Source organism: Aspergillus pseudotamarii (genome assembly GCF_009193445.1).
Source record: "Aspergillus pseudotamarii strain CBS 117625 unplaced genomic scaffold BDV38scaffold_109, whole genome shotgun sequence".
NCBI classification, from domain to species: Eukaryota; Fungi; Ascomycota; class Eurotiomycetes; order Eurotiales; family Aspergillaceae; genus Aspergillus; species Aspergillus pseudotamarii.
In genome coordinates this window covers 26,089-53,987 of record NW_022475123.1, presented here as the reverse complement: position 1 = coordinate 53,987, position 27,899 = coordinate 26,089, and the positions used below count along the sequence as shown (strand labels likewise).

The 27,899-nt window shown below is 47.5% G+C and overlaps 6 protein-coding genes across 6 annotated transcripts; 3 read left to right on the top strand and 3 right to left on the bottom strand.

The window, feature by feature from the left end:
• Positions 1 to 189: 189 nt before the first annotated feature.
• On the top strand, positions 190 to 2,964 carry BDV38DRAFT_275923 (putative NTP binding protein; the record flags this gene model as incomplete). The annotated part of the gene is made up of 1 exon (XM_032058114.1): positions 190 to 2,964. One exon carries the CDS (start codon positions 190 to 192, stop codon positions 2,962 to 2,964), a length of 2,775 nt encoding a protein of 924 aa, XP_031907530.1.
• A 914-nt stretch (positions 2,965 to 3,878) lies between these two features.
• BDV38DRAFT_288668 (methylenetetrahydrofolate reductase (NAD(P)H) MET13) lies at positions 3,879 to 5,830 on the bottom strand (the record flags this gene model as incomplete). Its single annotated transcript, XM_032061079.1, has 3 exons — positions 3,879 to 4,021; positions 4,080 to 4,951; positions 5,007 to 5,830. The coding sequence occupies 3 exons, from the start codon at positions 5,828 to 5,830 to the stop codon at positions 3,879 to 3,881; spliced, it is 1,839 nt and encodes a 612-aa protein (XP_031907529.1).
• A 604-nt stretch (positions 5,831 to 6,434) lies between these two features.
• On the top strand, positions 6,435 to 7,838 carry BDV38DRAFT_264280 (orotate phosphoribosyltransferase). Its single transcript, XM_032056271.1, has one exon. It carries the CDS (start codon positions 6,749 to 6,751, stop codon positions 7,496 to 7,498), a length of 750 nt encoding a protein of 249 aa, XP_031907528.1. The 5' UTR covers positions 6,435 to 6,748; the 3' UTR covers positions 7,499 to 7,838.
• A 5,689-nt stretch (positions 7,839 to 13,527) lies between these two features.
• ags2 (alpha-1,3-glucan synthase Ags2) lies at positions 13,528 to 21,341 on the top strand. Its single transcript, XM_032061409.1, has 6 exons — positions 13,528 to 14,009; positions 14,082 to 14,257; positions 14,311 to 20,205; positions 20,257 to 20,462; positions 20,521 to 21,031; positions 21,093 to 21,341. Exons 1-6 carry the CDS (start codon positions 13,656 to 13,658, stop codon positions 21,139 to 21,141), a joined length of 7,191 nt encoding a protein of 2,396 aa, XP_031907527.1. The 5' UTR covers positions 13,528 to 13,655; the 3' UTR covers positions 21,142 to 21,341.
• A 733-nt stretch (positions 21,342 to 22,074) lies between these two features.
• luA (3-isopropylmalate dehydratase LEU1) lies at positions 22,075 to 24,951 on the bottom strand. Its single transcript, XM_032056270.1, has 4 exons — positions 24,703 to 24,951; positions 24,608 to 24,639; positions 24,445 to 24,519; positions 22,075 to 24,377 (listed from the first exon to the last, which is right to left on the bottom strand). Exons 1-4 carry the CDS (start codon positions 24,800 to 24,802, stop codon positions 22,275 to 22,277), a joined length of 2,310 nt encoding a protein of 769 aa, XP_031907526.1. The 5' UTR covers positions 24,803 to 24,951; the 3' UTR covers positions 22,075 to 22,274.
• A 458-nt stretch (positions 24,952 to 25,409) lies between these two features.
• BDV38DRAFT_264275 (aldo/keto reductase) lies at positions 25,410 to 26,912 on the bottom strand. The gene has a single exon (XM_032056269.1). It carries the CDS (start codon positions 26,679 to 26,681, stop codon positions 25,527 to 25,529), a length of 1,155 nt encoding a protein of 384 aa, XP_031907525.1. The 5' UTR covers positions 26,682 to 26,912; the 3' UTR covers positions 25,410 to 25,526.
• Positions 26,913 to 27,899: the final 987 nt, after the last annotated feature.

The following is a 27,899-nucleotide window of genomic DNA, read 5'->3' as shown; positions in this document are numbered from 1 at the left end:
AATGCTCTGTCGTGTTTCAATGAGCCATCAGCTTTATTGTCGCACGGCAAACGCCTCAGAAGGCGTAGTAATCCCACTACACCCTCGCAGATACAAGAAAAACCGCGGTCTTCGAAGAAGGAATGGGTAAGTCGAAGGGCTGAACCTGACCTAAGAGTCGAGACTGCTACCCAACCTCATCGATCCAAAATGGAGGGACATATTCCTTTACCGAAAGGGCATTTGCTCAACCTCCAGCCTCGAGCTCGAAACGGCAGACGCACCAAATTCAGTGACCAAGAAGCAGGAAACGAGCAAAATGGAGCACATCCTCCGGGGACCGACCAAAACTCGACCGAGTCGAAAATTGGATCCTCCAAAACACCCCAGACTCTTTTGCGAAGGGGCAGGGCCACCAAGCTTCCCATTCCTAGAGCGTTTGCAGATAAGGGTACGGAGCAAAGAAGGGAAACATCCGTCACGCCTCAGACAAAGCAGCAGAATATCAAGGTGCATGGTCAGATGAAACGGTCCCCTGGTGCGTCGGATCGTGAATCACCAAACTCGACAGACAAAGACCGTGAGCAATATTGGCGGAAAGTTCGAGGGAAGTTCGACCGGGAACCGCCTACAGCATCACGGAGCAAAGATAAACAGAAGGATTATTATCAAGAGGCCTATAGAAAGATTATTTCATTGGCTAGCTCACCCAAACATGAAATGGCCAAACACAAGCAAAAAACTGCAAGTCCAACTACCCGTGCTCAACGAGGTTCTGAACAAGGGGCGAAGTCCAGAACCAAAATAGCGGGTCCTACCATCGGTAATCAAGATGGCCCTGTGTCCCACTCCAAGGAGCATTCCGAGAATCAGAATGGATTCCAGTCGAGCAAGGACATACCGACAAGCCACGAGACCCATGACACGACTCCTCAAAGGTCCCCTGACAAGACAGGTAACACTACCGACTCATCCATTCACTCATACCCTTCCATATCACCAGTGTCAGGCCCTAGTAGCTCGATGACCGAGTGGGAAGATAGATTTGTTGTCAATATGCCTTCAGCCAAAGACCCAAACCCGCCGACAATGAGCGTAGAGCAGATTGTGGAGTTCCAAAAGAGCATTGAGAATGTGCACAAAGAGGGAGAGGCGATGCTTGATCCCGACACTCTTCCAAGTCCACGTACCACGACACCGGAGGATAATCCGAATCTGCCAGACCCTGAACGAAAACAGCTTAGCACCCTCGACGGCCAGGACTCACGTTCAAGTCATTCTGCAGAGGCAGGTGAACAACCGGCAACGTATCAGTCTGGTCATAATCGATATTACTCACCTGATGAGATTGGGAAACAGCGCTTCAGCACAATCTGGGAAGAGTCACCATCGAGAATAAAGCCGAAGGTGTCCGATGCTAATCCGGACGGCTCTTTTTTAGGGTGCAGGGAAATCAAGGGACCGTACGACAAGAATCCCGACGAGATTTTGTTTTTCTCGTCAACCACCGAGCGCCCCAGAGTAGTGGATGTGTCGACACCAATGGCCAAGCCAAAAGATTGGAAGAAGATAATGACGCCAGCCCAGCCAACGACAGCAGCATCGGAGGAAAAGACCGTCGCCCAAGACGAACGGAAGCCAACTTTTCAGAGTTCGAAGCATGTCCAATGCTCCAAGCAGTCACCGAAGACGATGTGTCACGAGACCATATGTCAACGACAGGACAAGGCAGAGACGCCTGCGCATGCCTCGGGGAAAGAGAACACAAACCATGCTGCCCGTGCGATAAGAACACAGGACCAGAGAAAGAGCCATGGGGACGATGTGTTCATTATCACACCCACTATCACACGCACTATGGTGAACACAGGGGAAACGAGAGGCGCTACGCCGAAACGTTCGGGCATACCGCCTCGAATAGCAGGCGAAACCATCAAAGATGTAAGGGCGAAGCCTCAAATGCACCCTTCACCGTCGGGATTACGACGAGCGACCCAAAATTCGTGGGAGAGATCCAACGCAACTTGGCCAACGCCTTCATTTTCAAGAGACACTCCCGTAAAAAACGTGCCGGGGACACCACAAGCTCGAGCAGAACTGGGGTATATGAGCGCGGAAAGGCGTCGGGCCATACGTGGGTACATCCGTATGCCCGTCATGGTAAAGTCACGCACAGAAAATCTCGGTCAACGCATACATAATAATACCCCACCGAAAGCGCCTGCTGCTCCACCGAAGAATGATTATCAAATCCCTGCAAGGAGTATATCGGACTCGTCTCAGTCCACACCCTCCTCGGGCCATGATATCTCTCCCGCCAGTTCGCTAACGAGGGATCAGCGATATCCAAACGCGCCAACGCAGACCGCTAGAATTGTTGAGGTAGCCGAATTGGATGGCCTACAAGTCGACGATCCAAGGGATGAGCATAAGACAGATCACAAGGGAAATGACAAATCGGGTGGCAAGTACACACACGAAGAGCATCTTCGCTCGAAGGTTGCTGATTTGCGTGCCGATCTACAGACAACTGGGGTACAGGCAAACTACCGGGGCTTGTTAAATTCAATTACAATGAGTCTGATCATGGACGTCTTCTTCCTGTCGGCTGCTCAAGCTCAAGGCCTCTTTACGCAGATAATAGACAATCGGCATTCAAAGACCGTCCTGTTCAAAATTGCTTTGAACTGTATTCTGAACATGGTTGAACACTGCCTGCATGTTTTCAAGAACCTCCTGCAGGCTTGCTCCATTTACACCACAACAGGAGTTTGGCCTAGACCAAGTGAGAAAGACCTTGCTCGTTTTCTGACTGATCTTTGTCAGGTGGTGATTTATCTTGGTGTTCTTGGTTCTATCATGATGCTTCTAGGGCGAGCAGTTGAGTATGTAATTCTTATCGGAAGCTGGATCGTATGGTTTGTAAGGCCTCTCGGGTGGTTTTTGGGTGCGCTAGGAAGAGTTCTACAGGGTATGACAAGCTGATACCTTCGGTACTTTTACATTGTTCTTGTACTTTTGTATACTTGAGTAGCGGGTCCTCATTTCATGTATTATTATTCTTATGCTTGAACGTCTTTTCCGGCGACGTCAGTTATCGTTATGAACGGTTGTGTAATACAAGGCATCCTTTTCGGGTATAAGCGCGTGCTATATAGATAGACCAACCCTCGCATCATCTAATAGTAGGAAGAATGTAAAAGCGAGAAGGCAAGTAACTATCATCATCATCCCATTGAATTTGTTTTGATTTTTTGAGTCTATACGTCTATTCAAGACTTGAATAAATAAATTTCGTGAAATATATCAAATGCTTCATGAAGAAACTCCGTATCCCGTGTTGAAAAGGATTACTTTTTCGTTTCTCATGAACCCAACTCCGTCGTCATCCATAGTGTTGAATTATCGTAAGGTATCGCATCACCCTATTTTATGTAGCCCTGCTCTGTTTTAAATGAAAGAAGAAGAAGGAAAGGAAGAAAAGAAAAGAAAGAAAAAGCGAGATAGAAAGTGGAGATAGAGATGTAGAGATAAAAGCGAAAGAGGAGGTGGGGTCATGGTTGACGACCCCTGAGCTTGGGGCTCTAAGGGAGACTTGATTATGATGTTGAATTTGAGATTCTTCTCGCGCGCGATGAGAAATAAAAATAATCGGGTGGGGTATAAGGTTGAATGTTAAAAATCATGTTGAAATTAAATAACGCTCAAAGAAGAAATCGTTGAGAGGTCTTCAATTCATGTCGCCATAAGCCATTTCGCGCCGTGGGGTGGTTCGACCCCAGGCAGGTATCGTTGAGATATAGATGTTGAATTAGGAAGTCTTAGTAAATCGTTGAAGAGATGCTAGAGAAGTTATAGAGCAGGCATAGCCTGCTGGGATTGTTCGTGATGTACGTAAATTAGTTTGCAGTAGCCTCAACCGCTTCGTTCTCCTGAGATTTCGAGTCGGCGTTGTCCGAGGTGACTTCGACGTCGAAATCTCTTACGTTCAAATCCTTGAACAGGTCAAAGAGATCATAAGTGTTGTGGAAGTCGTTGTTGACTAGATAGAAGAGATTAGCAAGTGAAATGCAGATGGAATAGCTTTAAGCTTAACTCACCGATGTTAACAAGGTACCAGTTGTCCACAAGTCCTTGGATCAACTTCCTGCTAGGGCTCGTAGCAGCATGACACTTGGCCCAGTCTTCACCTAGACGGTATGCCTCGTCCTTCCAGGCCAGGAAACTGATTGTTTCAACAATGGTAGGTTGGACAACCTCTCTACCCGCGAAGATACCCCAAGTCAAGGCGTTGGGGCTATCGTGGGTGTTGGTCCGCAATTCACCATTCTTTGAAACCGCATGGTATGTAAGATCTTCGTTACTCTCGATGCGTGCAATCAGTTCGTCAAGCAGGTACGGGGGGATCAGGAGTTCGAGGTATGCCTTCTGGTAGACGAAACCATTCTTCGGGCCCCATCCATACACAGGGTGGGACGACCTAGCTCCATTGACAGCCGGCTGTGAGTTGATGGTGAGGATACCCCGGTTATTGAGTTCGACTAGGTTAGGCTTGATAGCTTTCGCTTCGGAGCTGATAGGAGTGTCGCTCCAGGGCAACCGACTCAGCTTACCCTCCAGGTATCTAACGAAGAGATGCGAAAGGTCCCGAATGGACTTCGGCTCACCCCACAGTTGAATGTTCTGTTCGTTTGTGCCCTTGAGTCCTATGCCGTAAGAATCAAGCTCACCAAAAGCGGGTGATCGGGAGTCGGTCCAACGGCCGTTCGGAAATTCATCCCATGTCTGCGTGCGAGCAATGTAAGAAGAGTTCCTGTTCCGCCAGAAGATTGGGCGAACATCCTCTGCCCTACGGTTAAGACCAAGCGACGGCCGCCAGGGCAAGGGTCGCTGGATCGGTGTCTCTTCGGAAGGCATAAGTTTCAGCTGATCAAGGACCAGCTGTGTGGCCTGGGCAAGATTCATCGTATAACTAGCAAGAGTTCATGAGCTTTCTGGTTTTGGTAGGACAGAGAAATCCAACTTACAAGTGCAAATGGTTAATTCCAGCTGCCAGAAGCCTCCTGCACATGTCTGCGATCAGGACCTTTCCAATCTCCTTGACAGCCGCATCATCATTCTTCACGGGCTCCAGAGTCTCGAGCCAATCCTCGGGAATATGAATCTTTGTCCAGTTTGCTCGTCGGATGAACGCGGAATAAGTTTGAATTGGCATGATACCAGGGATGATAGGCACGTTGATTCCTTTAGCGCGGCACTTCTTTACCCAACTGATGAAAAGATCCGTATCGTAGAACATCTGTGTGATAACAAATGTGGCTCCTGCATCGACCTTCTCCTTCAGGTGATCGATCAAGAGGTCCACATCTGGGTTATCGTCGGCGCCTTCAGGGTAACCTCCCACCCCAATATCAAAATGGTTTCCGTATTTGTCCCGAATGTACCTGACCAGGTCTTTCGCATAACGAAGTCCGCCATCAGCAGCTTCCCACTTCTCTTTCTCACGAGGCGGATCACCGCGAAGGGCCAAGATATTAGTGCAGCCAGACTTGTAGGCGGCCTGTAGGGCAGCATCTACCTTCTCCGTCGGCATATCTGTACATGTCAAATGCATGCAGGTCTCCAGTCCGTACACCGATTGGGCCACATTAACCATCTCACAAGTCAAGTCTGACAACCGTCCTCCGGCACCCCATGTGATATCAATGAAGGATGGGCCCAATGCGTGCATTCGGTCCATTCTGTCGTAAAGGTTCTGCACACCTTGCGCTGTTTTGGGGGGGAAGAATTCAAATGAGATGCCAACTCTTCCAGCGGCCTCATTTTGGGCAAGCTTTTCCTTGATATGCATTGTGTGTAGTTAGACTATATAATAGCACCGGAATTAGTGGATCTGTTCGGAATGGTAATTGTAGTACAACGACAAGTTGACTGGAGGATCCAAATAGTTAAACTTACAGGAAAAATGGTTTTTTTTTCTCAACAAAAATTGGGGCAAATTGTCCAGGTTAAACAGCTCTCCTAATCACTGATAACCGTTCCTGGTCTTCTCGGTCACCGGGCCTGCCAGCGAACACGGTGTTAATATACCGAATAGGAATCTGCCAACAAATAAACGAAGAGGAACTGAAAGAATGGAAAACTGCTACAGGACCAGGTCTCAGAAGAAGGAAGAAAAGCCCAGGGGAGGGGGGAAAAAACCAGCCTTACGTTAAAGCAAGGGGCAGGTGAGATAATCTATCGTAAAGAAGGCCGGACTTCGGAGGTTGTCCTGTGGCACGTGTCCCACTCCCAATCGGTCAGTTACAGACCCTCAGCAGAGCCGGAGGGTTATTTAGTGCCCAGAATATGAGATGTAAGACTATAAAGGGACACCAGTTCACCCCAAGATGTTTGAACCAGGCAGATTGGGCGGTAAAGCAAAGAAGGAGGAACTGGGGGGAAGAAAGAGAGAGGGAGAGCTAAGACGATACGACGGTCCGATCCACGGGCCTCCTCCCAGACCCCTCTTTCCTGCCATTGGCCTATGGCCTCCGCCCGCCTTGCCCCTCCTTGGGAAATTGCCTAAAAGAAAATCATAAAAAAAAAGACCCATCGATCGTTGCTGATAACTGTCTTTTTCCCCAAAACAAGTCTCACCACCGAATCTCACTACTCCAGACTATTTATTTTGTTGAACCAATTGAGGCTCCCAAATTATTAGCCTTGTTCCACTGAACCTTGAAACCTTCTATCAACACACAAGTCGTCGCAAGGAAGAAATACAATAATGTCCGCCGCTACCATTCCTGCTCCTGCCGCCGAGCAAGACTACAAGGAGACTTTGCTTCCCTTGTTGATGAAGAATAATGTCCTGTCTTTTGGCTCCTTTATCCTTAAGTCCGGCCGTGAATCTCCGTACTTCTTCACATCTTCTCTCCTCCACACTGCGCCTTTGCTCCGTGCCACCTCGGCTGCCTATGCCAGTGTTCTGTCTGCCCCGCCATTCGTAACTGTTGCGGCCGACGGTACTACCACACCCAACTTCGACATTATCTTTGGTCCGGCTTATAAGGGCATTCCGGTGTGCGCTTCCGTTCTGAATGAATTAGCAGTGCGAGACTCTCTCTCCGCATCTGCTAAGGGAACTTGGGACAATGTCAGCTACTCCTTCAACCGTAAGGAGGCCAAGGACCATGGTGAAGGAGGAAACATTGTCGGTGCTCCTCTGAAGGGAAAGCGTGTGGTCATTGTGGACGACGTTATTACCGCCGGAACCGCCATCCGTGAGGCCGTGAGCATCATTCAGAAGGAAGGCGGTATTGTTACCGGCATTGTTGTCCTACTCGATCGCGAGGAAAGAGTCAGCGACGCTGAGCCTAAGAGCGCTATCGGCGTTGCACAGAGGGACCTTGGTGGAAACATCCCCATTCGTGCAGTGATTGGTCTTCACGACTTGATCGAGAAGCTGGGCGATAAGATCGGAGAGTCCGAGATCCAGCGGTTGAAGGACTACAGGGCTCGCTATGGGGCCGAATAGATCCGGTGCTTTAGCATTATAGGGAAAAATAGACGACGAAATGATTATATTTTACTGTAAATATGCTTCCTTGGCGCTCATTCCTTCCCCGTTGTCGGGTGTATTGAAAATCGGGTGAAGAGACATTTATTGCGTTCTTTTTTTGGATCATCTCTATTATTTATAGATTCAATAGTGTCAATTTTAATTTGACATGGCTTATGTGGCATGTCTATGCATGTATGATGGCTTTCGCAACTCAATATGGAACAAACTGGTATGTACATCGTTGTTATATATATCTTGGCGAGCATTTACTATCTGAGCAGCTATTCGGCTGTACTCTATAGGGCAACTATAAATCTATACTAGTCAAGTCTATTATCTGTACGTCTACGAAGACAAGATCTATTACCAGGAGAAATTTAAAAGAGATACATTGAAATTTATAGGCAACATACTTGAATAGCACATGTTCAGGTTTCAGTTCAATGTCTGCACACGCATGTACTGTTGCTGTAGAGCAACAGCCCTGTATCAGAATAGATAGAACATATAAACGTATGACCCTTCAAGAATTTTTCGTATGAGATTTCTGCGGAATATACTACAAAATATTGATTGGAATGCATCTATTAGGATGTCCCAATCACCTGCTGTTGCCTCTACTTACCCGTTATCGTTGCTGCTAAACCCATCCAAGCAGGATTCAATAGGGACATCTATACATCAAGAAGCACATAATTTCCCATTAATTAGCCACTCCAACCCTTAATATATCCTTTGGCGAGCCTAATATCAAGATGCACGGCCATGCCTATCTGAACGATCTCGAATAGCTATTTCTGCTGTTTTCTCTTTCAGAGCTGACTCTCTCCTGCAGGCTATTGTAGCATTCACCACTCCAAGGAGCCACGGCCACTCGGACACCGACAATGTCCGAAGGTTTGCGTATAAGATAGTCATCTAAATGGAGGCTCCGTGTAATCCAAGCGGAAAGTAAACATAGGCAACAAAGGCTTCACCGAGACTTACCGTCCAGCCTGCGTACAGAACTTCGACTCAACAACGAGCCCTGTACAGGGAGAAGGTAAGGCGTCCTTGTTAGGTTAACTTGCATCTCCTATACCGGGTGCAGAGCCCAGCACCACAGGGTCTGGGCTTGCAAGGAACCCGTCTCGCAGAAACAAGTTTTGACACTTAAGCTTCGACGTAAATTGACGGGCCTTTGTTTTGAGAATGCTGCGCACGAGTTGATTACATGCAGACACGGATAGGGCTCCGTGTAGCGGACCTTTGTAGCATATAAACAGCTCGGCCATCCCTGATCCATACAAGCAAGGAAGTGTAGCGACAATTGGTGTCACGACAGTCACAGCATGTGTGGTACCATCCTGAATGTCTGCTCAGAAAGGCATGCCTGTGGTGAGCTGAAGGTCAACGAGGGATTGCACTCCCGCCCTGCATGGAAAATTGAGAAAGGCAGACCAGCAAGGCAAGTGGTAGAGAGTCGGTGAACGATAAGAGAGAGAAGCTGTCACTAGTTTCTGGGTTCATGGATGCAGGAAGTGGATCCGATGGCGAACGTTCGGGCTCGGTCAGCGCGCTAATATCTGCTATCACAAAAGTTTCACGGGTAAGCTGCAGCGTCAAGGAGCTAGGCGCCTCTCATAAGGGGTTGCAAGAATTGACATGTATTGCTCACGGCCTCGCTGGGTAGAACGAGTCAATTTCGCCAAGGCCTGCAACATCGACGTATATGATATGTAGTCTGACTCCACCGTCGCTTACCATGTGCCTATAGGATGTACTGGCACCTGCATGATGGATAAGCTAGTCATTTTTGGAAGATTAAAAAGTGGGACCGGGGGGGAGGGGACAAGGCGTTCAGTTCAAACGCAATATTTGCAATGGTTTGGAGAATGGTTCGGTTTACAACGTACCGGTAACGCACAGGAGGCTCGGCGAATCTTGCCTCCCTGGTTAGTTGCACGCGTATATGTCAGCTCAAGGCAGAAGTTTTGCCTGGTTGAGGCCAGAAGTCAACTGAGGTGGTCACACCGCATTGGGTCAGAATCGTTCCTTATTTATCATACTTCTGATATCATACTGAAACTCGCTTGCGACAAGCAACGGAGTGTTGGAAGAATAGGGATTGGCTCAATGTTGGGTGTTACCGCTTCTTCATCGCCATCACTTTTACCTCAACAGCTGTGTTATGTGTTGATTGCTGTGCCACAATACGAGGCGAGGCAAGCCCAAGAACTCGAACTGCGCCATCTTGGTAGGCTCAGATAAGAGTAGACGTAGTCAACCCCCCCATTGATAGACAATGCATGAACGGCCGGCATCTGCTGGAAAGTTCCGGGGCGAGTATCCGTACTAAGTTCGAACTACTTCGAATAATTGTAACACATCAAACAACAAAGGTCTGTTCGCCTATCTAGGTAGCATACAGTTGATAAGATGTAGAATGCCATCGGTATATCCGTAGAAGGTCAGGTTTGATAATCCCGGGTGAGTTGTTATCATCTGCCGTTCACAATCAGCTACTAAGATGGATCGGTGTCCCGATTGGGGCCATGGTAAGGACATTTTCCAAATGATTGTACATTATGCGTTTATACGCACAGCTAGAAGGGTCTGAAGGCCGAGCACGGACTATATAGGGTGGGCCAAGATGATGTGTTGTTAATCATGTTCATGCTGGAGCTCTTTGGGGCAGGTTACCAAGATCCTGGACAACTGAGAAATCTAGGTACCTATTCTCTAAGGTTACCCTAGTTACTAACTACTACTAGTTCCTTAGTAATGATCAAGGGCCGACAGGCGGTCTGTGATTGACCCACAACACTCGAGATCCGATGCGACGATGAGTGGCTCATCTCTCCACCCCACTACTACTGTGTACTAGTACGTACTCGGGACTCGGGAGGTTAACAATGATCAGATCCCCCCCCACACAAGCACTAGTAAGGATCTCGTAAGAAGTATAATAGTATGTGTGTTTGGTATTAGTTTAATAATCGAGGATAAGAATTTGTCTGAGATAGTATAACAAGCCGGACCCCGGTACAGAATGATCGCAACTACCACGGCGCACGGGGTCCTGCTCTGCAAGCTTATCCGGTGGGTACAGCTAGTACTTTATGCATATTATATGTCATCCTATGTGACAGTTGTCCCAACACTTAGTATTGAGGTCTGTAAGTACAATACATACGGACAGACTAACCGGGATAGTCCTTCATCCGTCTCGACTCCTTCAGCAAGGGATAAATCCACACCCAACAGACTGGGTAATGGTTTCAAATCGCACTGTCGTTTTCATTCGGAAATATTGTCAGATTTTTTGTGTTCATCACGATCGGAGGTTTGCGACAATAACTGACCTATTGGAAGTTAATAGTCGAGTTTATTGCGACTAGATGCTTATAAATTACTACCATGATATAATACTATTCTGACATTTACCAGGTATTTATAATATACAGAAACTCGAATTGTAAAATCAGGCCAGAAATCAATTGCGATGAAGAATGGAACAAAAGTCAACTAGAACTTAAGTCGGAATACTATGATCTGATGAGCCTTTTGTATCAAAACAACTTATTATCGTCCCTGGGATGTAAACTTGATTCATTGCCTCATAATTTAGGCGGCTTCATCTCCTTGCATCCGATGGAGCTCTGTAAAGTGAACCGAGATGTTCAGCCTCAGCATCTTGTCGAGCAGCGATCGATTGCAAAACATTATTTAATCATATTAATCCCGGATTTAAAGTTGTGCTATCTTGAAGCTATCAAAGCAAGGAGGCGTACAAAGAAAAGTTAATCGAATTGTGTTCTTTGAACACTCTCCAACCGTCGTATGAATGCGTATGCATGCACGTAATCCATCATTTTGCTATAGCCTGTAGTAGTAGGTATGTTGGGTATTTTACAATACCGTCATTTAGTGTTCGGCAGCCGGCGGCGGACAAAGGTTTAGTTCGCCTCAACAACATCAACCAAAGCATATCAGTACGCAACTCACCAGTCTGGAATTGCCTTTGCTATCATTTATGGAGCGATAAGCATAGTGTGATTTCATCATTCAGCCTCGTACTCAAATCATACTAGGACTGATAGGATGGCCAAACAAGTTACAGACAAGGTACAAGTGAGCTGCACGATGGTTGAGCCGAAGAGAGCGCACGATATGAGAGATCATAACGCAATTGCCATAAAGGGATTACAAAGATAAGTAAACCGTCATAAGCCCGATTATTCCGGAGGGAAAAAAACAAAAATTGCGACATCGTGTCGCGTCCTCGGTTCCACATGGCTTTATCAATGCTAGTAATATGAATTCGGATTTCGCTATGAAATTCATTGTTATCAGACCCGGTTGCTGTTCTTACTGAAAATGAAAGATCCAATAGCAATTGTTGGAGCCAGATTCATCACTCGATTACTAGTATTAATGCTCAAAGCAGGCTAAGTGTGCAGCAGCAGAATTATCTTCAACTTAATATAGTGGCTGTTATGGATCTATCTAAATAATGTCCATTATAATCGGGGTGTCCTTACCAGTAAACCGTTGCGCCAACAAGTTTCTAACACTAAAGATATCAACATTCAATGCGATAAGGGAGTTACGGTCTTTTTAGTTTTAGTTTTCTATCTTTCTATCTTTCAAGTCTCTCTGTTTCGGTTTGAGGTATTTTCTCATTTTATTTCTTTTGTCTCTTTCCGAGAGTACCTCGTGGAGTATCTTTATTATATCGCTGCGTAGAACTTAGGGCTCTACAATTCAACGTTCACACATACAACCACCATCTTGCTGCAGCTTCACGTAAAAATGATACCACCAACAAAAAAAAATGAAAATTAAAATAATAAAGATTCATTAGAAGCCAGATTAATTACTCTTCCTGGCTTTGCGCATTGTATTCTGATTTATGGTAGTCAGCTAAGAAGTGGGTTGTGCATCCAACCTCACGTCCGAATCTATGTATTACCAAGAGGTACTGACTGGGCACTGAGCGGCATATGCTATCAATTGCACTATTTGAATTATGCATAGAATCTTGCATGATCCATTCAATTTAGACAAAGGCAGAGTGTCGGTAAGTATTATATCCCAAGTAGTTTAGAATTCCAGAAGGAAGACACCATTAAACGTGAGCCTTTTGATATATCAGATAGGAGGAAAAGACCTGGTTAGGATCGACCTTGACCCCATGCCACTAGTGGCAACCGACCAAAATGACAAGGGATTAACCCGGACCCACTGGATCCACTCATGCTGTAAATAGTATCGCGTTAGAGGTACAGTAGCACGTACATGATGCGCAGTATGTACAGTAATTGCATAGTATGGCCTTCCTCGGTACAGCCGTTCGCCCCTCCAAAACTTCCCTTGAGGGTAATGGCATTACTGAGTCACTACTCTCGGTCAGCGAATGATTGAGTTCTGAGCGAACACGGATACTATGTGTGGCTGATTTTGGAAGGGAGGCCTCAATCTCCACTGCATACGCACAAGTGTCTCCATATGCCTGTGTACCTGTCTCGCGGGCCGGCGAACTACATGTCTGGCCTTTAGTTTATTCATTTATTTTATTTATTAAAATCTTTTTAATCTTTTATTTCCTTTTTAGCTTTGTCTGAGCTGGAGCATCGTGAGTTGGCTGTGAAAGACTATCGGTTGATTTCCTTGTTCGAGCTGATATCAGTCCTTCGTTGACCCCATCTGGCTATCTGTATAACAGAGTCAATGTTGCTCGGTCCCAATTTTTCACTCTGACTTCATCCTGCAAGGCTTCGGACAAAAGCCTTCGCATATATTCTTTTCCTTTTCCTTTTCCTTTTATTTCCTCTTTCCCCCTTTCTGCTCTCTTTTTCATTGCTACTTTACTGCCGCCACTGACTTCCCTCCGGCCTCTTCCTTTCCCTCCCCGGCGTTCTATTACCTATCAGAACCCTCCCTGGCAATCTTCCTTCAGGGTGTCAAGACGCATAAAGAAGGACGAGAGAAGTGGCAATTCATTTGGAAGAGGTTTGTCACTCAGTATCGCTCCTCAACTCACTCTTATTAATCACCTTTCTTCCTAGCCTTTGTCAGTCTTCTCTAAGCACATGCCGGCTGTTTGAAGAAGTGGTTGGTGAACGGTTCAACTTAGTGGCCGTTGGCAATGAAGTGGGGATTCACTGGCTCGTTGCTTGCGTTGCTCGCAGCAACAGCTGCAGGCTGGCCCTATGATGAGTCCCTGGTCGATCATAACTTGAATGTGAACAAGGATACTACCAATCCGGCAGAATATACCCACGCAGAATGGAAGGATCATAAGTATCATCCCTCTCCAAAAAGCTGGCGTTTCCCTTTCTACACCCTCTTCATTGACCGGTTTGTCAATGGCGATCCCACTAACGATAACATCAACGGGTCACTTTTTGAGCATGATCTTAACTCAAATCAAATGCGTCACGGTGGTGATGCAGCTGGCTTGGTCGATACACTAGACTATCTACAAGGAATGGGCATAAAGGTTCGTGACAATGTATTCCGTGTTGTTTCGTGCCATTGGTGTATACAGCATCTGGCTGACTGTCCTCTGCAGGGGATCTATTTGGCTGGTACTATCTTGATGAATCAGCCATGGGGTTCGGACGGTTACTCAATTTTGGATACTACTTTGCTTGATCAACACTATGGTACAATTCAAACCTGGAGAGACGCGATCACCGAGATTCATAAGCGGGGCATGTATGTCCTCTTTGACAATACTATCGCAACGTAAGTCGCTACCCTCACCTAAGTGCTATACACCATCACTGACATGAAACCAGCATGGGCGATTTGATTGGTTTTGAAGGTTATTTAAATACTACCACTCCTTTCTCAGTGAAGGAGCACAAAGCATTGTGGAAATCTGAGCGTCAGTATGTCGACTTCCGTTTTGACAATGAGTACAACAACACTTGCGAATATCCTCGATTCTGGAACGAGACTGGTTACCCTGTCGATAAGGATGTCACAGATGAGCTGGTCGGATGCTATAACAGTGATTTCGACCAGTACGGTGACAGGGAAGCCTTCGGTGTCTATCCCGATTGGGAGCGTCAGTTGGCCAAATTCGCTTCAGTTCAGGATCGTCTTCGTGAATGGCACCCTAGCGTTAAAGAGAGACTTATTCGACACTCCTGTATGATTATAAAGGCACTTGATATTGATGGCTTCCGCTACGATAAGGCGACACAGGCCACAGTGGATGCTCTGGGTGACATGTCCCATGCTTATAGAGAGTGTGCTCGGAGTGTTGGCAAGGATAACTTCTTTATTCCTGGAGAAATCACCGGTGGAAACAACTTTGGTTCTATCTACCTCGGACGTGGAAGACAGCCCAACCAATACCCAGACTCCTCCCTGGCTTCGATGAACCTGACAAACACATCCGACCATCAGTATTTCTTACGTGATCACGGTCTGCAAGCGCTAGATTCAGCTGCTTTCCATTATTCGGTATACCGTACCCTCACTCGATTTCTAGGTATGGATGGCAATCTAGCTGCGGGCTACGACACACCGTTAGACTGGACAGATTCTTGGAATATTATGGTTCTGAGCAACGATATGATCAATGCCAACACTGGCAAATTCGATCCCCGGCATATGTATGGCACTACGAACCAGGATGTTTTCCGTTGGCCTGCCATTGAGCTTGGAGTCGAGAGACAGCTTTTGGGTCACTTTATCACAACGCTGCATCTTCCCGGCATCCCAATTTTACTGTGGGGAGAAGAGCAAGCCTTCTACATTCTAGACTCCACTGCGGATAACTATATCTATGGTCGTCAAGCAATGTCTCCCTCCACCGCATGGAAAACGCACGGATGCTACTCTCTTGGTTCGTCGCAATACTACAATTGGCCTATTAGCGCAGGTAGGGAAGGGTGCCACGATGAAACTGTCGCTTATGACCACCGGGATCCCTCTCATCCTCTCCACAATATCATCAAACATATGTTTCAAATGCGACAGGACTTCCCTGTACTCAATGATGGGTACTCGGTTGTTAAGTTGTCCAAACAGACTCATGAGGTTCAATATCCTGGTTCGAATGGCACGGCAACGGAGGTCGGAGTCTGGTCAGTTCTGCGTGATCTTGTCTCAAACATTCAAGACTTTGGTGACAGTGGCAACAACGAGCCCGTATGGCTGGTCTATCAAAATGACAATAAGACCGTGGAATACAGCTTTGACTGTGGGAGTAACGATTCGGCCTTGATTTCTCCATTTACCACGGGAACCACTGTTGTCAATCTCTTTTACCCACACGATGAACATGAGCTGAAAGATGGCCCGAAATCACTCCATCTGAACGGCACAAATGCAACAAACGGTTGTCTGGACAGTTTGAAGATGAAGCCATTCGAGTTCAGGGCCTACGTCCCAAAGGCTAACTTTGTTAAACCTCGTCCCATGATCACCCAGTTTGAGCCAGGTCACGATGTGCCGCAGCTGTCTAAAGTTGGGCCTGACGAATCAGAAGACATCGACGTTAGCATTTACTTTTCTACCAAAATGGATTGCGATGAAGTTACGAAATCCATTTCATTCGAATCCAGTACTGAAGCTGGCAAGACGCCTTCTATCAGTAACAGTAGTGTCAGCTGCAAAGACTCCAAGGGTGATGATCCGAAGTGGACTGGGCAAATCCCCAATGCCTGGGTCTGGACAGCGAAGCTAACTGGCGTTTACAACGGTATCCATCGCTTAACCGTTAAAAATGCCACTAGCTCGGATGGCCATAGTTCTACCCAGGCAACTGATCACTTCTTGATCCGAGTGGGCCAAAGGGATAATCCATTGCTGTTCACCTCGGCGAACTACTCGACTTCCTTGTTAAACCAATATGACAATGGCACGCTCTATATCCAACATCGTGCGGCAGGCGCAAATAAATACCGCTATTCAACAAACTTTGGCTCCTCTTTCTCAGACTGGAAAGACTATCACGGAGGAAATGATACCATTGAAGAATTGCCCTGGAGTGGAACGGACAAACAAAAGTGGCAAGGGAAGCATGTGCGAGTTGAATACTGGAATAAGTTAACTGGCAGCAGTGACTATGCCCAGGAAGGTGACTCTGGATATGACCGCCCCCGACGCTTTCCCCATCTTTTCTTCAACGGGCCATTCAACCAATATGGGTATGATGCCGGCTTAGACAACGTTGTGAGGCAAGACAGTGATGGTCTTTGGAAATTCAGATTCATGGCAGAGTTCCCAGCACAAGGACAGTTCAATGTTTGGGGAATGAATCCAGACGGTCAACCTGACCAGAGTTATGTGTTCGGTGATATAGACGATGATGGGGTTTTGGACCGTATGCCTCCTTCTTCGCTTAGTTCCACGATAATAAACGTCACGGATATCCCTCCCTCCCCATACTTGGCGTGGAATCTTGGTGTTGACGACGGAACTATGCGTGTTCATCTCCTGCCAACGGGTTCAAGAACTATCCAGATGGTTGTGTACTTCCTCCTCTGGTTTGTTCCCCTTGTCACAGCCATCACTTGTGTCTATGCCTTCGTGAAATCCTTCTACCAAGTTAAGTTCAACCAAGTGGGAGTCAGCGAAAAGAAATCCATTCTGCCATTGGCATTCCGAAGGAAATTGAACCCGGACGGAAGTGGGGGATCAGTCAACCCTTTCATGCGCCTTGCGAATAAATCTGGATTCTTGCAGAGTACACCTGCTTTTGGAGCAGTAGCTTCACGAAGGCGGACGACCTTAATTGCCACCATGGAATATGATATTGAGGATTGGGCCATCAAGATTAAAATCGGTGGTCTAGGTGTTATGGCTCAGCTAATGGGCAAACACCTTGGGCAGCAGGATCTAATTTGGGTTGTTCCATGCGTAGGCGGAGTTGACTACCCTGTAGATCAGCCCGCTGAGCCCATGTTTGTGACAGTGCTCGGAAATTCCTACGAGGTCAAGGTGCAGTATCACGTCCTGAATAACATCAAATACGTCCTTTTAGATGCTCCTGTTTTTCGTCAACAGACCAAGTCTGAGCCTTATCCCGCCCGAATGGACGATTTGGACAGCGCAATCTACTATTCCGCTTGGAACCAGTGCATTGCACAAGCAATCAGACGTTTCCCTATCGATCTTTATCACATCAACGACTATCATGGATCCATTGCCCCGCTTTATCTCTTGCCTCAAACCATCCCTGTATGTCTGTCGCTCCACAATGCCGAGTTCCAAGGATTGTGGCCCATGCGCACCCAGAAGGAGAGGGATGAAGTCTGTTCTGTTTTCAACATTGATCTTGACACTGCAAAGCGCTACGTCCAGTTTGGCGAAGTCTTCAATATGCTTCATGCTGGAGCAAGCTACCTCCGCGTGCATCAACAAGGGTTTGGTGCAGTGGGTGTTTCTCGGAAATATGGTAAACGCTCTTATGCCCGGTACCCTATCTTTTGGGGTCTGAAGAAGGTCGGAAACCTACCGAACCCCGATCCTTCGGACACTGGCGAATGGAATAAGGAGTTACCAAAGGATAGCGAGATTCAGGTTGATCCGAACTATGAGGCTAGCAGAGGTGAATTCAAGCGTCAAGCGCAGGAATGGGCGGGCTTGGATCAGAATCCTGATGCCGACCTGTTGGTGTTTGTCGGAAGATGGTCTATGCAGAAGGGCGTGGACCTTATTGCTGATGTGATGCCTGCCGTTCTGGAAGCACGCCCCAATGTCCAGCTTATCTGTGTTGGTCCGGTTATTGATCTTTATGGTAAATTTGCTGCGCTTAAGCTCGATCATATGATGAGGTTGTATCCTGGGCGTGTCTTCTCAAAGCCTGAGTTTACTGCACTTCCAGCATATATCTTCTCTGGCGCTGAATTCGCCCTGATTCCATCTCGTGATGAACCTTTTGGTCTTGTTGCTGTTGAATTTGGTCGGAAGGGCGCCCTTGGTATTGGTGCTCGTGTTGGTGGTCTTGGCCAGATGCCTGGTTGGTGGTATAATATTGAGTCTACAACAACTTCCCACCTCTTGCATCAGTTCAAGCTTGCAATTGGAAGCGCGCTTAACTCGAAGCCCCAAGTTCGTGCAAAGATGCGTGCACGCTCCGCAAAGCAACGTTTTCCTGTTGCTCAGTGGGTGGAAGATTTGGAAATTCTGCAGACCACTGCTATGAGGATTCACAGCAACCGACAGGCAAAATCGAACAGTGGGCTTCTCTCGCCTTCTGGTTACAATACTCCAAGTGGAATAACAACGCCAAATGGAATGATGACGCCTACAATTGCATCCACTGGTACCTCGACCCCCACAGGGATGCAGACACCTCCAATCGCACACTCACGAGAAGGCAGCTACACCAATCTCAGCGTGAATCGCGACAGTGCATACGGGCCTCAACAGCGCAACACAATTGTGTACAGCCGTGACCCAAGCCCTGGAGGTAACGACGAACCTAGATTAAGCCTTGGTCGGCAATTGTCACTTGGGTTCCGGGCTGGACCAGGACACATTAATCTCCGTGGTCGTCGGCTTAAAAGAAGAAGCCAGATGAGCAACGAGGAGAGTGGCACAGCGACGGAGGAAAGCAGTGATGACGATTATTTCCGCGGAGACGAAGAAGTTACGATTACGAGGGAGCAAGCAGATGAAGGGCGTCATCAACGCAATGCTCCGAGGTCACTTGCATCTCCTACAAGCTCTTACTTTGAAGAAGGCATAATATCCGGAAGGCCACCATGGGCTCAGCCTGGGAATCGACTCAGTAGTGCATCCGTTCTTTCTGTTGATTCTGTTGTCGGCGAAAAGAAAGACTATAAGCTGCAGAAAGTTGATCCATTCTTCACAGACGGTACTGGTGAATACTATCGAGTGTTTGATCAGAGACTCGAGAAGCTCAACGGATCAAACTCCGAGTCCCAGCTTTGTATAGAGGAGTATCTAATGAAGAGCGAAAAGAAGTGGTTCGACAAGTTCAGAGACGCAAGATTGGGGCGCAACCAATCTCCCGCTTCGTCGATTTTCCAAACTAAGGCCGAAAATAACACACCTATGAGCTCAATCTCCCACGAGGATCTGGGTTCAAATGAAAGTGGCAGCGATCCACGGGCAGAAAAGGATGAGTTCCTTCTGGGACGAGACTATGTTCCCCCCTCGGGCTTGAAGAAATGGATGCAAATTCGAATCTTTGGCTGGCCTATATATTCGTTTTTCCTAGGTCTTGGTCAGATTATTGCAGCCAACTCATACCAGATTACCTTGCTTGCCGGTGAAAACGGCCAGACAGCTGAGAAGCTCTATGGTATTGCGACAGTATACCTTGTCACTTCCATTATATGGTGGTTTTTCTTCCGCTTCTTCAAGTCGGTGTTCGTTCTTTCCATACCTTGGTTTTTATACGGTGCATCGTTTGTCATCATTGGATTAGCACACTTTGAGTCTAATGGCTTCGCTCGTGGATGGATCCAGAATGTGGGAAGCGGCGTATATGCCGCTGCTTCTTCTAGTGGATCATTGTTCTTCGCTCTCAATTTTGGTGATGAAAGTGGTGTTCAGGTCAAAGACTGGGTTTTCCGCGCATGCCTTATCCAAGGAACTCAGCAAGCATATGTTATTGGATTATGGTACTGGGGAACAACAATCTCTAGCGCTGTCGCTAATGGAGTTACCAATGTCAACGGCGGCATCGTCAACTCCTGGAAAATGACGTACGTTGCACCCTTATCATTATGATTATAATTGCTAACGGCCTCTTCCAGAGCAATCTGCATGCCAATCGCTGCATTCCTCTGGGCCATTGGTCTGATAATCTTCTTCGGCCTGCCAAATTACTACCGCCAGTCACCTGGAAAAGTCCCATCATTCTACAAGTCTGTCTTCCGACGCAAGATCGTTCTGTGGAACTTCGTGGTAGTCATTTTGCAAAACTTCTTCCTCAGCGCTCCTTATGGACGGAACTGGGCCTGTAAGTACATCAGCCCTATACTCCCCGAGAAAACACTAACTTATTGTGCCCCATACAGTCCTTTGGAGCTCAAACCATGCCGAAGCCTGGCAAGTCGGCATCCTCGTCATAGTCTTCTTCGGTGTCATCTGGGTAGCAGTGTTAACCCTGTTTGGGTACCTCTCCAAGCGCCATAGCTGGATTCTACCTGTATTCGCATGCGGTCTGGGGGCTCCACGTTGGGCCCAGATATGGTGGGGTGTCTCCGGAATGGGTCTCTTCCTTCCCTGGGCTGGCAGTTCTGTTAGCGGAGCACTCGCATCACGAAGTCTATGGCTCTGGCTCGGTATCCTTGATGCCCTACAGGGTCTCGGCTTCGGTATGATTCTTCTTCAGACTCTCACACGAGTCCACATCGCCTTTACTCTGCTTGCATCTCAAGTGCTGGGTTCTATCGCAACAATCGTTGCCAGGGCATGTGCTCCAAACAACATCGGTCCTGGGCCAATCTCGCCGGATGTTACTGCCGGGGGCAGTTCCGTCGCAAACGCTTGGTTCTGGATCGCCCTATTCTTCCAGTTGTTGATCTGGTAAGTCATCAATGTCCCCACAATCCATTTCACAAGAAGCAAAATACTAACAAAACCCTAGCGCCGGATTCCTCCTGTTCTTCCGGAAAGAGCAACTCACCAAACCCTAAGTCAATACTAATCTGCTCTGCGCCCGACATTCAACCACCCCCAACTCTCCGTATACAACAATATAATATGCGCCTGACATCTACACGCATTAAAGCCACGGCATGGAACAGGCTCCATACCAATAAATAGACTCTCCCAGAAAAGAAAAGAAATCATTCTCACAGCGCCGAAGAAGAAAAAAAAAAAAAAACGCGTGTGGAGATAGGGTCATGTTGTTTTGTTTCGTCCTGCTCTTAGTGATAATACCAGTCGTGCTGATGCATACATAATCAAGGTCTTTTTTCAAGAAAGAACAAAAAACAAAGAAGAAAAGAAAAACATATTATATCAGATAAAAATAAAAAAAAAAAAAAAAAAAAAACAAAAAAAAAAAAAAAAAAAAAAAGGGGGGGGGGCGGAACATTCAATAGAAGCAAGAGGAGGAACACAGAAAAAAGCAACCAGGATTTTTCTTGTACATTAACGTTTTATGTCTGATGTCCGATGTGGAGGTATTTATGTTTCTTTTCTTTTTATTACTCTCACTTCATATACCTCTCTCCCGCATCGTCGGTGGAGGGGTGGAACGATCTCACTGCGTATATGATGCTTTAATGGGTTACTACTTACTGATGATGAATCGGATGTCGTTACGTTCTTTATACAACTGCATGGATGGTTTGAAGTTTTGTTTTTGTTTTTGCTCTGATGTTGTGCTTGTTCATTGAGTTTTGTTTTGTCACTCTTTATGTCCATATGCTGTGTTGTTGGGTTGTCAATTTTGGTTATTTTGGCTGTTTGCATTTTTTTTTGACTTTTTCTAATTGGCCCTTGGGGGTTTTTGATTGCGTGCTATGTTAGTAGAGTATGTGAAGTGGATGGATTCTTAATAATAATTATGGACAAGGGACTGCAGATACACTTATTAAGTAGTAATTGTATTCGTTGTGAAGGCTAGGCTTCTTTAGTTATCTAGCTGATCAGGTATAAATAATCATTCTTAGCCCGAGACCTTTCCCAAATGTGGTTGTAAAATAATTCCTTCGCCAGTATAACCTATTACCAAGAACCAAAGAGAGTATAGCTGCATAAACGTCGTATCGTACCCGAAATGAAAACAGAGAGAAAATCTAACGACACTAGAACTTTTTGTTTACCATTCCAAAGGCTCGGTCTTGACATCTCCCCGGTTAGTCTTAGGGACAGGGGCAGCCTGAACCATGGTAGCGCCACGGTTGCCACGCTTCAGGTAGCCACTTCCATCGAGCCAGGGGGTTTCGAGAGTACGCTTGGTCTCGAATGTGCGAATCTTGTCTTCCATCTGAAGAGTGAGGCCGATGTCGTCCAGGCCGTTGACCAGGCAGTGCTTGCGGAAAGCGTCAACGTCAAATCCGGAAAGCTTGTTGCCTTGGGCATCCTTGATTTCCTGTTTAACAAGGTCGACTTCGATCTCGCGGCCTGCGCTGGCCTCAGCCGCGATCTTCTGCAAAGCAGCTTCATTGGAGATCGGGATGGGGAGCATGCCGTTCTTGAAGGTGTTGTTGAAGAAGATGTCAGCGAAGGAGGGAGCGATGATACACTTGATGCCAAAGTCAAGGAGGGCCCAGGGTGCGTGTTCACGAGAGCTACCGCAGCCGAAGTTGGGACCGGTGACGACCAGGATCTTGGAGTTGCGGTAGACACCCTGGTTTAGGATGAACTCGGGGTCTTCCTGACCATCCTTGTAGCGTAGCTCGTAGAAGAGCGCGCTGCCAAGACCGGTACGCTTGATCGTCTTCAGGAACTGCTTAGGAATGATAGCGTCAGTGTCGACGTTGGAGCGATTCATGGGGGCGGCAATGCCCTTAAGGGTGGTGAACTTGGGCAGGCCAGCACTGGAGCCGCCAGAGGTGTTAGTGTGGGGTTCGTTGTCTGCGGGCTGGTCCAAGATGCGGTCGAATTCTTCCTCAGTGTCGACATCTTCGGCCTCCGGCTGAACATCAACCCTGGGTTGCACCTTGCCTAAAACGGGGCTAGTGACAACATGCTCACGCACATCCGCAAGCTTTCCGACGATACCAGCTGCCGCAGCCATGGCAGGGGACATCAGGTGAGTACGACCCTGAGCACCCTGGCGACCTTCGAAGTTACGGTTCGAAGTACTAGCACAACGCTCCTTGGGCGAGAGAATATCGGGGTTCATACCCAGGCACATGGAGCAACCAGCCTCTCTCCACTCAAAGCCAGCATCGGTGAAAATCTTATCGAGACCTTCGGCTTCAGCCTGTTGCTTCACAAGACCTGAACCAGGGACGACCATCGCGCGCTTGACGTTAGGGGCGATCTTCTTACCCCTAACAACCTTGGCAGCTGCCCGCAGATCCTCAATACGAGCGTTCGTGCAAGAGCCGATGAAGACCTTGTCAATCTGGACCTCCTTCATAGGAGTACCAGCCACGAGACCCATGTATTCAAGTGCGCGCTTGCAGGCAAGTTTGCGGTTCTCATCCTCAAAGTCATCGGGTCCTGGGACAACACCATTGATAGGAATAACATCCTGAGGAGAAGTACCCCAAGAGACAGTTGGGATGATGTCCTTGCCATCAAGCACGATTGTCTTGTCATAAACGGCGTCTTCATCAGAGGCCAGGCTGGACCAGTAGCTGACAGCCTTCTTCCACTCAGCACTGTCATACTTCGGGGCGAGGGGACGACCCTTGAGGTAGTCGAACGTGATCTGGTCGGGTGCGATCATGCCAGCACGAGCACCAGCCTCAATAGACATGTTACACATCGACATACGAGCCTCCATGCTCAAGCCGCGAATAACAGAGCCGCAGAATTCGATAACGGCACCAGTACCTCCAGCGGTTCCGATAACACCAATGATGTGAAGGACAACATCCTTACTGGTGACACCTGCGGGGAGCTCCCCGTCGACTTGGATGCGCATGTTCTTGCTTCTGCGAGAGATAAGGGTCTGAGTGGCGAGGACGTGCTCGACTTCACTTGTACCGATACCGAAAGCGAGGGCACCAAAGGCACCATGTGTCGAGGTATGGCTGTCACCACAAACGACCGTCGTTCCAGGAAGAGTAAAACCCTGCTCTGGACCAATGATATGAACAATACCCTGGCGCTTATCTCCCATGCCGAAATATGTGAGCCCGAAGTCCTTTACATTCTCTTCCAGTGTTGTACATTGTAAACGGGAGTCGGTCTCTTCGATGAATTCTTCGACGTTCTTGAAGTTTTTGCGAGTGGAGGTTGGGATGTTCTGCTCATATGTTAGCTTCCATATCATGGGAATGGGGAAAGATAAGAAGAAGAAACTGTTGACGTACGTGATCAACTGTAACAAGAGTGCAGTCCGGCCGGCGGACTTTCCGACCAGCATTCTTAAGGCCCTCGAAGGCTTGCTATGGAGTGTTAGACCTTTGCGAAAGTATCATCCGGAACAAGTCGATGGATTGGATGACTCGAATCGTGTGGCGTGGCACTACTTACTGGTGAAGTCACTTCGTGGACAAGATGTCTATCTGCAAAACAATGTTAGCTATCATGAACTGGAGGTAACGGCAGAACGTAGGGTTCAAACATACCGATATACAGCAAGATAGTGCCATCTTCTTGCTCATTGACAATGTGCGCATCCAAGACCTTGTCGTACAAGGTCCTGGGTTTCTTATCGGCAGCAGGCATGAGGAGCAGAGACGGATATCAAGAGAAAGGAGGGAGCTATAGGTAGAAACAAACAAACAGACTAGACACAGACTCAACCTGTTTGTGCCTTGACCAGCAGTTCTGAAGAGAGTATATCTGGGGAATCTGGACAAGTACAGAGATACCTTGGGGAACATTTTAACCCTCTTTATGACCGCGATGTCGCAGCGCGACCATCGAGGGGCATCCCCGATCTCGGCTGGTCAGCGGCCAATATCCGGGTGGCAATTGGACGATTTTGACGCCCCACAGTTCCCGGGGCCCCGACACCGGTGGCTGCGCGCTTAGCCGCGGCGGTGATCACGGGTCCTGACTAACGTGGGGGATGTGATTGCTTGATTTTGAGACAAGAATCCCGCTAGATTGACCATCCCGTTACACTGCGTCACTAGTGTGATAAAGCTCTTTATGGTCCGATCTCAAGTACTCTTACTAGTATTACTACTGGTCGGGTCACATGGCCAGAGCCGAGTACAGAGTAGTACTCAACACCATATCTTCCTCTACTAAAGGTTATGGCATAGGTCTCTCCATAAAGTAAAGAATATTTACTCTAGAATACTCCGTATGGAAGTAGTATTTCAAAGTTTGGAGCGTGCTGTGACGGGTTCTCTTAGTTGTAGAGTTTAACATGGCTGGAAATACAAATTCACAATCTCAGTAAAACAAAACCCTGGCGCCGTACAAATCACGATGAAACTCCTCATGGCGGAGTGATAGGCTTAGATGCCGGCACAAAGGCTAGCTGTGCGTTGGCTGCCAGCAATCCAGACGCTCGACCCGTCACCTTCGGGTCGGGTCCAATGAAGTTGTTGGGGAATCCGACATCCAGTGGCCTGATACTTTCGAGGTATTCGATTTGCTCCGATGTCAACTTAATCTTCAAAGCCTGGATATTGTCGTGTAAGTGCTCCACCTTTCTGCCGCCAACCAGCGGGAAGACATTAGGTGTCTTGTGCATGACATAGGCCAGAGCAACAGCCGTTACAGACTCAATGCCATGTTCTGATGCAACCTTTGCCAGTGCTTCACTCATTTTAATTTCCTCCTCGGTCTGCTCACCTGCGCCGGTAAAGCTTCGCAATCCTTCATTGTTTTTCTTCCGCTCCTCCAATGCCTTCTTGGTCTGGAACTTGCCACTGCCGAGGACATCCCAAGGTGCCAGGGCCATCCCAAAATGGCGTGCCATAGGGATAATCTCACGTTCGAAATCACGAAGCATCACATTCCACCGGCCCTGGTAGACACTGAAGGGGGTCTTACCATGAGCCCGAGCGTAGGTGTTGGCGGCACTCACAACCCACGCAGGGGAATCCGAGATTCCTAGGTAGAGCACTTTGCCCTGTTCCACCAAAATGTGAAGGCTGTCCATGATTTCCTCGATAGAGGTGGTATGATCCCACCAGTGAAGGTACAGAATATCGATCCAGTCTGTTTGGAGCTTACGCAGGGAGTCGCGCACGCTCATATGGAGACTGCGGCGATGGTTACCGCAGTGGTTCGGTGCGGTCCCCTTTCCAAGGGCATATGACTTGTAATCCGTAGTAAACTTGGTCGCAATGACAAGTTGATCACGATTTTTCCGGGAAGTCATCCATTCGCCTAACCAGGCCTCCGATTGCTCGTTTTGGTAGTTGTTGGCAGTGTCGATAAAATTCCCTCCGGCTTCGACAAAAGCATCAAGCAATTTGAATGAAGACTCTTTGTCCATGGAACCCATAAAGTGAGACCATGAATCCCCAATAGACATAGCACCCAGTTGCAGTGGCGACACGCGGATGCCCGCGGTCGAGGAGAGGATGCGGTAGCGACCCAGCTCAGAGGAGGGCTCTGGGGCAGGCGCGAAGATCTCGGACATGTTGAAGAATATATACTGTTAAACTGTACAGAACAAGGCTTTGAATGAGGAATTGGTATTCAGTAGTGTACCCAAGAACCATACACCTCAGCGCTGGCTGTGGCCGGTATTTATAACTTTCCATGTTGGGCCCACGCGGCAGATGAGCCGACGGAGTTGAGCATAAAGCTACATCATAACCGCAATCAAGCAGGTGTTTGAGTAGAACTTTCCATGAGGTGAAGAAATGCTAATGCGGATGGATGACAGGTTGAATAATCAGGAGGTAAGTTAGTGTGGACTAAGTGTACCTTAACTCCGGGGACCGGTGGGGCTGAATAGTGTTCCCTAAAAATGGCCCGTTTATCTCCGGGCATAAGATGACCGTAGACCGTTGTGCGTCATGTTTTAGACATTAGTAAACTCGGAGTTACAAAAACTTTGTCGCAATACCGAGCGATTTGTTCCAGCTCTATTACCATGGAAGCCGGATTCTTCGGAAATAGCTGAATACACAATCTAGTAGTACTTGGATCTCAATTGGCAGTCAGGCATCAAATCGGTACGATATATTACTCACAGGACAGCAGGGGGTCACTAACATGGTATTCTAGAGGGAAACTTTCTCACCCAAGACCTCAATGGGATGTGGAGAATGGTGAAATGGATTCTCTAGAAACATTGAACTTACCTAACTCAAGCGGCGAGGAGAAATTAGATGGCTAATTATGGATACCAGGGGCAACTGCCTGGTGCATCCCCAAGTCTGGAAGAATAGCCATCTCTCCTTAATCTATTTTCTTTTGTATTGCAGCTACAGTTCTCTCTTCTTTTGCTTCCCTTGTTATTTCCTCCTGTCTTTATTATACCTATGATGAGCGCCATGTGACAGTAATAGACCTTTTATGCTCAGGTCGCGATTACATCGTCATCCGTGACTGTCCGTATCATGATCCATGTAGTTATCACACTTACGCAGATGTTAATATCTCCAAACCCTTCCTATTTTCAACATGATCCTCTACATTGCATCGTTGAGCACTGATCTTTACTACATTCAAGAGCACCGTGGCGTTTCCTAGTGACCTTACACTCTAAAATGGATCATTTTGCTGAATTTGAGTATACAGCCATCATGGCTAAGAGCGAGAACCACACTCTCGAAACTGGCCTGATAGGCAGTCAGTGACAGATCAACCATTCAACTTAAGGCACAGAAGCATGACTACACAGCAACTT